Raw genomic sequence first — 10,782 nt, forward strand, 5'->3', positions numbered from 1 at the left:
TTCCCAACTGTGAAAATGTCTACATAAATCCATTATCAGAATCCTGAACCTAAGTCTGATAATTATTTTAACAGTTTTAATTGAAAATAACATCTACAGATTGGTAATTTAAATAAGATAACAGTATTCTTTGGTTTGGTATTTTAGTTAAAATAACATTTATCTATAGTTAGGTATTTGAATTAAAATAACATTCTCTATTTTGGTATTTTAATTAAAATAACATTATTCTATAGTTTGGTTGTTGTTGTAAGGTTTAATGCCATTTTTCAGCACATGGTAGGCTATATATAGTGGCCAGTATTAATGGTGGAGGTAGAACCTGGGACAACCCGGAAAGAACCACTTACCTACGAGAAGCTACTGGCAAGCTTTCTCACATACCCACATTGGCTGAATCCGAGACTCGAACCCACGCAGACAGAAGTGAGATGACAATGATCTGTAACAGAGAGCACTTTAGACCACTCTGCCACTCTGGACCCCCTTTATAGCTGGGTATTTGAATTAAATGTAAATCCTCTAGGCCATAATATATATATATATATATATATATATATATATATATATATATATATATATATATATATATATATATATATACTGTAGTATCATTTTTTTTGTTAGGCTCAATTTTCGTGGTTTGGTAAAAAAAAAAAAACATTTTCGTAGGTACTTAAATTTGTGGTTTTGCCTGTCAAAATTTGCATATTAGTAGGTATTTAATTTCATGGTTTAACCTCTACAAATACCTAAAATAAATACAAAAGAATAAAACTATGCCAATGCAAACGGTGGTCACTTTAATGTTCAAACCAATACTACCACCTGTATGAGCACAAATTAAAGACCTGGCAAGTTCAATACTTACACCGTGTTTTCAACCAAATGAATAACTTCAGTCAAAGCCAACGCAGTCAACAACACTAAAACAATACTTCCATCTCTATGAGCACAAAAAAACGTCATGATTAATCACTTTTGCCATGTTTTCATTTGAGTGCTCAACATCAAAGGAAGCTGACACAGCCAACAACACCAGGCCAATCAGTTATTAAAGTACATATGAATGATCTCTTACTTACACCACTGTCCATCAAGTTGCACCATCAGTACTTTCTGACGATCATGACGTTAACACAGTGGGTTATCCCTTTACCTCATAGAGCAGGGGTCGGCAACCTACAGCACGCGTGCCAGACTTGGCACGCAAAGTGATTTTCAATGGCATGTGGAAGACCCCCCAAAAAGGTAATAAGTGGAAAAAATGATTTTTTTCAATGCAAGTCAAAACAACGTACGTCAGCATAATGGTTGCTGTGTGCACTGGACGGCGCCATATCATTTTCTTAATATTTCTTGCATTAGCTAGGTGTCGCCACATGTCCGCTTTCACTGGCCAGCAGCAGGCTATATTAGTGTGGTGCTGAAGGCGCTACACCAGTCACTGCATGCTGCACGCTGAATGAATTAGAAATCCTACTTTGGCACACTATTATCAAAAGGTTGCCAACCCCTGTCATAGAGTACATGGCTTTTTAGCCCTTCGATACACATGTGGCAAAGTTACCCAGTGCAGTGCACTATAAATAGAACACCTGTTACCTATTTGACTCATACACATAGGGCTGCCTGTTAAATGTTAGGCAGTGTAGTGTATGTTACATTTAACGGCAATTTTAACCATTTTACATTTTTGGTACACTACTATTATGTATGGAAAAACTTAAGAGTAAAGTCCAATCGTTATAGCTGTGTAAATATTTTTCACGGAAGAATTTTTTATGTGCTTTAAAATCTTGAGAGAACTCGTTCTCCAACAAGTCAGTGAAATCATGTGGCCAACTGTAGCTGCCATTTCTCATACTCAAAATTTTCAAGTTTTTTGTCTGTGTCTACATCACTAAGTCATCTGAATTTGATAATTTATAAAAACTAATTGCTGCCTAAACTAAGTTAATGAAGCTTTCATAGTTGTGTTTCTAATTGTAAAAACTGAATGAAATCCACGACTTCCATTTTAGAGAGTGGAGAATACAACCTAGTTACTTTACATAGCAGATTTCGACCAGAGTATAAACTGTGACCACTTTATCAGACGTAGTGGTCATTCACAGAAATGAATGTAGTATCTAATAGGGCATTTCCCCCGAAGGTGGCACTATGATAACCTGCTTAAAATTGCTGATGTTTACAGCAGGCATCAAAAGAGGCTTGCATGTGAATCAGGTAGAGGCATCCAAAGGTGCTTGTATGTGAATGGAGTAGAGGCGTCCAAAGGGGCTTGTATGTGAATGGAGTAGAGGTGTCCAAAGGGGCTTGTATGTGAATGGAGTAGAGGCATCGAAAGTGGCTTGTATATGAATGGAGTAGAGGCGTCAAAATAGGCTTGTATGTTAATGGAGTAGAGGCATCCAAAGAAGGGGCTTGTATGTGAATTGAGTAGAGGCATCCAAAGGGGCTTGTACGTGAATAGGGTAGTGGTGTCCAAAGGGGCTTGTATGTGAATGGAGTAGCAGCATCCAAAGTGACTTGTATGTGAATGGAGTAGAGGCATTCAAAGGCGCCTGCATGAGGTAAAGGGTTAAGGGTGGTAAAATTCAATAGAGAAAAAAAATTCAACTTAGACACCCCCACCCTCCCTGCTGAATGGATAATTGCAACTTGCGCGACAATAAATGAAAGAACAGACCTAATTATCAGTAGTTTTGAGAAGGCTGGACTTGTTTAATTCATCAATTTGGGGATTATTTACCTGAGAAGCATTTGTGAGTACCACGAGACTTGACTGGCGTGATGTTGATACTGTGGCTTTGTCCAAAAATATGTGAAGTGTGAGCTTTAATACTCTGATGTAATTAGTGTATATACATAGTGTTTCATTAATAATAGTGTTTCAAAAAATAGTTATAGTATTTTACAGGCTTGTTGTTCTTTTGGATTAAAAATGCATGGATAAAATGAAATGTGCTTTCAGAAGGATTTAAATGTCTCAACAACAGTTGTAATCGAAAGAAGAATCGATCTTGATAAGTATTATGCTTTTTCTCTATTTTCTCTCTATCCTTACTGACCTCACATATTGATTTAAGACAGTAAGTGCAAAATTACTGCTATTGGATACCTTATCAAACGTGCATGGAAACAATATAAAATGATTTATAATTCTTGTGTCAAAAGCTTAAAATAAAAAATAAAACAAACATGTAAAAGCTAATATTTAATTACCAGATTACAGTATTGACCTCGATTTATCAAATACTGGTAGCTGTGTAATCTTAGAAATGAAACACTGTAAGAAAATGGCGGGTGGGTCATCATCCTATGTGGCTCATTTTTGTTGGGAATTTAAATTCATGGTTCTGGGCAACAACGAAAACCATGAAAATTGAACAGTACTTCTCACGTTTTAATATTTGCTTGTAAAACTCACAGCAGTGAAAGCCTGAATTTGGAATTGCAAGATTTTGCAAGATAACCTGCAAGCATTATTTTCAGGTATTGTGAAATGGGTCCATTCTGGTAATGCCCCATTTTTTTTACACCATCTGGACTGATTGCCTTAATGCCCCATTTTTGTTACCCTACCCTGACTGATTGCTTTAATGCCTTGTCTTTTATCCCACCAGGACTGATTGCCTTAATGCCTAGTTTCTTTTACCCCAAAAGATAAGTGAGCTTACAGTGTGGCCCTGTTTTTTTTCCATCTGGCCAGAATGTTGGCTATTTTCAACTTCTTTTCTGAAAAACCACTAGAACAATTTCAAAGAACCATGGTAGAGAGCATTGTGGCATAAAGGGATTTAAAATTTGTACTCAATCTGATTTGCTGTTAAATATGGCCACCATTACTAACAACAGAAAACCTTTAAATGACTTGTCAAAACACCCAATAGACTGACCAAATTTGACTGAGAAATCTTCAGGAAGAGGTCTTTAAAGTTTCTGTAAAAAATGAAAATATACCAAAAAAAGACATAAAAAGACTTCTCAACATAATTTGATAAAATTTGACAGAAAGCATCCTGGAATTAAGAACTACAAATCATGATCATCCACCATTAAATATGGAAGCCATTAGCCTAGTCAAACTTTTCAATAACTCCTCAAAAACTGCTCAATATAATTTCAATCATGTCTCACGCCAAAACCGCCCTCAGAATTAAGGATTTAGTTTCTTCCAAAGTATCAAGTACTACTTTGAATACTCATTTTATGAAATATTTTTGCAGTCTACTTTGTATCTGTGCAGTTTATTAAGGAGTAATCAGTTCAACAAACAACATAGACCCTGATCTGTTGGTGCATTATGTGACGCAGATCAGGATCTTTGTTGTTTGCAGTTTTATGAAATTTATAAGTGAGTATTTATAGTATACAAAAGAAAATGAAGATCTTCTAAATTTTATACAGTTGAATCTGTCTTGAAAGACCACCCCTTCTGCTCAATAATAATGGTCCCTCAAGACAGGTGGTCTCTCATGACAGGTCATAACATTAGACTGAATAAATCCATGCATTGAGAATCTGGTCTCCCAAGACAGGCGGTCTCTCTAAGCAGTGGTTTTTCAAGACAGGTTTTCCTGTATAAATAATCCAATTGCCCCAATTATAGCTATTGTTACTAAAAATAGAATGGCTTTTAAATGACTTCTTTTCAAAAACCACTCAACAGAATCTGATAAAATGTTTCAGAAAGCATCATTAAGACTTTTAAGTTTGTGAAAGCCTCATTATTGATACTCATGAATGGAGAGACATGTTGCCATGAGGGTTTCATCAGAAGACTTCCTATGATGTCTAGTTGTTAGTCCTAAATAAAAATGGTGCTGATCTGTTGGCCAGTATGGATGATGCAAGATGAACAATGGACCATGTTAATAGTTCACTTGGCCTTATGGCCACATTGTTAAAGCTTGAAAGAAAACAGGTCTAAAAAAATGTCTTTTTCTTTCAGTTGGCAGAAGGAAGAGCCTATGAATATCACGCACCCACCCATAATCCTATAAATCCACCATACCAGGCTGCCTGCCAACTCCGCCGGAATGATCTGTTGGTCAAGCCCCGAGAGGGGGCAGACTACCCTGCTGGTGCAAGCCCCCATACAGTGACCCATAGTGATGGAGCAGGAAATTCACAAACAGAGGATACAGTAGGATTAATGGAAGACAAAGGGAAAGAAGCAAGTGAAGAGCGTGGAGCTCTCTCTTGATAAAAATTGAGTGGACACTAAACATCATTAAGTATGATTCATTTTCTGCCCAAGTTTCCAGTCTAAAATAAACGCCACAACTGGTGTTTCTAGAATTATTACTGAGTAGTATCTTAGACTGTCGACATGTATATAAAAACCTGTTCCAGAATTAATTTTTTTTTAAACGGAAAGTAAAAGCCAGAAAGGGAAAATGAAGACTATGTGTTTTAAGCTGACCAGGCTAATAAAATTTTATGGATGGTGCATTGTTTGAAAAACTAATGTACTCCATTACATTTAATTCTGAAACAGTCTTAGAAGAAATGATGTTGATGTGGAGACATTTCATAGGTACAGATTTTTTAGTATTAGTTTGAAAGTGAATTTTGTTATTTAGATATTTCAGTGAGAACAGTGACTCATCATAAAAGAGAATGTAACAAAAATGGTCGCTTTCATTAAACTTGATATCACATTTTAAATATCACCCAAACTTAGTGGTGGTATGTAGGCAGGCATCAGTTTGGCAATCTGTCCATAACACTTGTGTTTTACTTAACATCTCCAGAACGCTTCAATTTATTGTCATGAAACTTTTGTATAATGAATAGTCTTTATGTCTTGAAGAAAAGTCTTAGCAATATTTTTAAGAGTAATCCCTTTTTTATTACAATATTCCATCCATCCATCCAACATATACTTCTCTGTTCAATAGATCCTGAACCCTTCAAGATATCATAATGGAACTTGGTGTCCATTTGTACATGATGTGTTTGTTCCCAAAACTTATAACATCTGCATTTTTTTCCAGTGCCAATTTGAGTTATTTTCTGCCACATAGTCCCTAAAACCCAAAACTTATAGCATCTACATGCTGTTTATAGATTTTTTTCCATTGCCAATTTGATTTATTTTCTGCCACATAGTCCCTGAAATCCTTTCATGTACCATTGGTGGTGCAAGTACCATACTTTGGGAGACACTGCCATACAGAATTTGGATTTTTTAAATAGTACCTTTTAGAGTTGTCTCCCATTAGTGTACTCTTCACATTTCAAACTTGTGAGGTATTTGATAAAATTGGGAATGCTCTTGTATGATGACTAGGCTGAATGGCAAAAGAAGGGTTATCCCCATTTGTTGATAAGTATATCTGCCTCTCTGCCACAGTCTCAGCACAATTAATATCTCCTGATTCATATTATAGTACAAGATACACGGGTCATGTAGGCATTCAGCACCAACTATTTCAGTAATGGGTGTCATTTTCTAGAATTTGATTCTACATATCTTAAAGTGGCAAGTATTCACTTCATTTGGATTCGTATACATCTATAATCCTTTGGGAGGTCATTAATTAGATGCCACAAGAGGTGCATAATGCAAAATCAGTGTTTAAGTACGTAGACATTTTTGGACAAAATAAACCTAAAGGTGAGATCCAGTACAATCTGGATTGAATGTCACGTGCTGTGATGTCACAATGAAAGCTATGCATATTGATAAACAAATTCGTACTACCCTTGATTGTGATGATTCCACTCAGTGCGCTCTTATTTTGACCCAAGTTTAGTATTTGGCTACCATTGAAAAATTCCATAGCGATAGATAGTTTTCATCAGGAAGTTTCATGGTAACAGTTAAAGTGCAGAGCGTTCAATAATCAGGATTGAATATACTTTTGTTAAAGAAAATTAGTGTTAAATTTAAAAAGAATAATTTATATTTAATTTAAAATGAGTAAATATGCATACATCATCCCATGTGACTTGTAGATCTCTTTCATGAATTATCCATGCCACACAAGAATGGGTTTGTCAGATTATTGCTTTTAGGTGGGGAGGGGGAAGGTATTCTGCAGCACACACTGACTTATCTAAGTATACTCGGGTGTCTGGTCTGGGTTTTTGTATGACCATTGGCATCTTGTGTAGAAATTTGGACATTTATGTTAGAATAGGAAGTCAGAGTGCCTGACCTGCCAACCCTGACGAGTCCGTCTCAGTAAGGCAGTTGATTTTGTCCATAAGATTGTCCAGTTTTCAGTAAGGTGTTGCAAAATATTAACAGGGTTCCCACGCTATTAAGAAAAAGTTGGGAGAAATGAAATTTTTTTCCCCAACCATGAAAAGTCCTGGAATTTCACAAATATTGATGAAAGCCAGGAAAAACCAAGGAATTTTCTGCCACCATTTGATGCCCCAAATAACCGTGTAATTGAGTCGTAACTAAACTGATCAGCAGTTATGTTTATCAAGTTCTAACAAGAATATTCGGAGGGTGCAGTATGGATCATTTAGGTGCTTTCAGTAAACATATATACTAAGTTAATCCAATTAGATTCGTGAAGTACACTTTTATTTTCAAAGTCAGCTCGATGTCTGTATCTTTCTTTACGTGAAAGGTATGAAAACCACTCTAGCATCACAAGAGGCAAACATTGTGGTGGCAAAGTGTAGCCACTTACTGGATGGTCTAGCAAACTTTAAATGTTCTTAGATCAAGTGATACATGCATGAAATGGATATGAAAATAACTTTTTTTCTCAGAAATTGTGAGTATTAAAATCGTTTATGTCTTTAATGTGCTGAAAGACCAGATAAAACTACGGCATTGATGAAATGTGACCTGGTACTTGCGACTTGCATTGCTAGCCGCATGAGAACAAAACTCTAAAAAAAAAAAACATTTTCAAATGTTGTAGAGAAAAAATAAAACAAATATTAAATGAAAGTTGTATACTGTTTGTAATAAAAATGAAAAAGCAAAAGAACATAAAAGTTTCCATATTTATATATTTCGGGAAAAACTTCTTTTGTTGTATCACGTGACTTTCACGTTAAGGTGTGCTCTCTGCTTGATAAATCAGACGGGTCAGATTGCTGGTTTTTACAAAAAGTATCTGACTTTAATTTAATATAATTGAATTTCTCCACAACAACATAAAAATGGAGTTTGTTGTTGATACCACATGACTAATGGACTTCCGATGTCATTTTTTGAGATCTGTGAAGTGACTAGTAATGCAAATGGTGAGTACCAGGTCAGGTTTCATCAATGCCATAGTTTTGTCTAGTCTGTCAGTGGATTAAAGGCATAAAGATTACAATACTTGCCATTTCGGAGAAAGTAAATCATTTTCCTATTGATTTCTTGCAGGTATAAGTTGATATAACAAAATTTACATTTTCTAGGCCTGCTGGTAAGCAACTACAATATGTCGCTACCACACGGTGGCGGCAAATAAAAAATGTTAGTATGCAATTGCAATTACCTCACACCCCAACCTAAATGTCCAAATATGAAAAATGGGTTGGGAATAATCGTTGGATGAAAAATCTTGTTTGGAATTTTATTGCCACAGATAAATTCAGGGTTAAGCTCTGTTACAACACAAGATTATGATTATTTGCATTTGTTTTTTAAATACTGTAATAGGAAATTTTTACTTTATATAAGATGCATATATTTATTGCTGTAGAATGCTTTAGAATTAAAGGTTTGAAAGGAAACAAAGCTAATGTTCATTGTGTTGTTCCCACTTACTATACATGATCATCTTTTCTGGCTTAGACGTTTTGGAGAGTCTTGAAAAAGAACCATCTTTAGATTTAGAAAATGCATGTTTTATAATCTCAAATGTTCTTTAATTCCATTCCGTAATGGTCATATATGAACCTTGAAAATTTTAATTTCATCCTTTAGAAATCCCTGGAAATTTATCTTTAGAAAAGCATGGGAACCATGCAATAACTGCTATTGTAAAACTGGACAACGTAATTAAAAGTTAAACGCATCAACAATGAACATTATGTTCAAAAGAAAAGTTTGTAAAACATGCACAGACTTTATTTACCACTAGTACAGTTGCACAAACTCTAGTTCCAAACCCCATGCAGCTCAATGGCTTGTTGCTATCTCTCAACTTGACATAATTCTTGGAAATTCTTTTCCATTTCACATGACAACGGCAATCATATCTCATGCCACGAGACATTCTCAAATTGGCCTTTTTATTCTTCTGTGTTGATTATTAACACTTTTCTAGAAGCTTATTTTCCCTTTCGTCTTAAACTTGCATTACTTTCTGGATGCCATTTTAAAAAATTCTATCATCAATAGTTTGATCATGCAGACACTTCTCATGAACAAACAGGTACAGTTTAAAGCATCTGGGGTGCTGCTGTAAATTTAGTCTGGTTCCCTGACTAATTTCATTAATTCTAAGATGAAACCTGGATCCTAATAAAGCATGGATGAACCATTTATCCATATTTTTTGGCAATCATCATTTTTCAGTAGTTTTTGCTAGTATGCCTTAAATCAGCATTTTAAGGGTAATTTCGTAAGACTTGTGGCAAAATCATAAGAGTTGGCAGGTCTGGAGTGCATCACCAAACAAAAACCTGGAATTCTCCGAAACCACATGGTAGCAGCATTGGTAGTAATTTACACAGGACATGGCATGATTAAGAGAACTAGGATAAAAACCTATCAAAAATCAATATGTATGCAAGTTAGTTTTTAATTTATAACAACTGAAGCATGTTATATCTTTACAAATCTGACACACAATGCAGAATTTCATTTTCTTACAAACTGGTCCTGATCTACCTACATTTATTTGGTGTTGAAGGTCTAATGACCATATGATGCAAACAATATATGGATGGAAAAAGCTAATGATAACTGGATAACCAACTGGACATCTTCATCTCATGCTTGTACATTGCTCACATTTCTTGGCCCTGTGCTCCAAAATTTCCTGACCTTCATTTTCCTTGATGCTGTGATTCAAACATTTGCGTGATACATGTTGGGAAAAGGCCAGTGATATTTGGTCAGTGATAGTAGTCATGTGAGTAGGCATCGTTGTATCACAGAGTAGAAGTTGTCTATAAATATAGGATAACTGGCTCGTGTTTGTTAAGTTACTAGATAAATATTTTGTTAAGTTTAGCAGAGTTGGTTCAGTTCAAGGCTGCTTACTCATGATATCGCATCTGGTAAAATGACTGCTACACATGCTTTTGGTGAATGCCATCTTTTGGAAAGGGAATTTTTTCACACTCCAATGTAACTGTTCAGATATCTAACACAGGATGGGATGGTAAAGATCAGAGGAAAGTTGGCCAGTACACTCTAGGTGTATACATTTATATCAATGCACAGTAAAGCAGCAATGCACAAAACCCATATGTATTTTAACAAATTCCCAAGTCTCATCTATCTTTAATTTTTTATCAGTTTTATGGGCTTAGTCTGTTGAAATGAGTGCAACTTCCCCAGCATTTGTATCAAGAAATTTTAGGGAAACGAATCAGAAGTTCAAGAGCCTGTAGGTTTTGAACAAATTATTTGCAACAAGTAATAAACACATTGTTTTCTATGTTATATAACTTAAAAAAAGAAACTGGAGATGGAATCTTTAAGAAGGCATAAGACTTTAAGGCACTTGAAAAACTTGATGACATGCTTATGTAATATGGTAACATTGTGTTAAAATAATAATAATAATGAGGACTTTGTATAGCGCCTAATCTTTAGAATCTCTAAGTGCTTTACAACATTAGACAATACCTATAAGA

The 10,782-nt window shown here is 35.3% G+C and overlaps 1 protein-coding gene across 2 annotated transcripts in view; it reads left to right on the top strand.

The window, feature by feature from the left end:
• The window catches only part of LOC149772777 (tRNA (cytidine(32)/guanosine(34)-2'-O)-methyltransferase-like), a 32,687-nt gene extending 23,977 nt beyond the window's left edge, over positions 1-8,710 (top strand). For both annotated transcript variants that reach the window (XM_089947318.1, XM_089947319.1), the window contains exon 11: positions 4,958-8,710. In XM_089947318.1, coding sequence (XP_089803444.1) covers positions 4,958-5,212 — 255 coding nt within the window. In that variant the 3' untranslated portion in view covers positions 5,213-8,710. The remainder of the gene's footprint in view (positions 1-4,957) is intronic.
• Positions 8,711-10,782: the final 2,072 nt, after the last annotated feature.

Source organism: Sinohyriopsis cumingii, unplaced genomic scaffold (assembly GCF_028554795.1).
Source record: "Sinohyriopsis cumingii isolate HCF-2022 unplaced genomic scaffold, ASM2855479v2 utg001176l, whole genome shotgun sequence".
NCBI classification, from domain to species: domain Eukaryota; kingdom Metazoa; phylum Mollusca; class Bivalvia; order Unionida; family Unionidae; genus Sinohyriopsis; species Sinohyriopsis cumingii.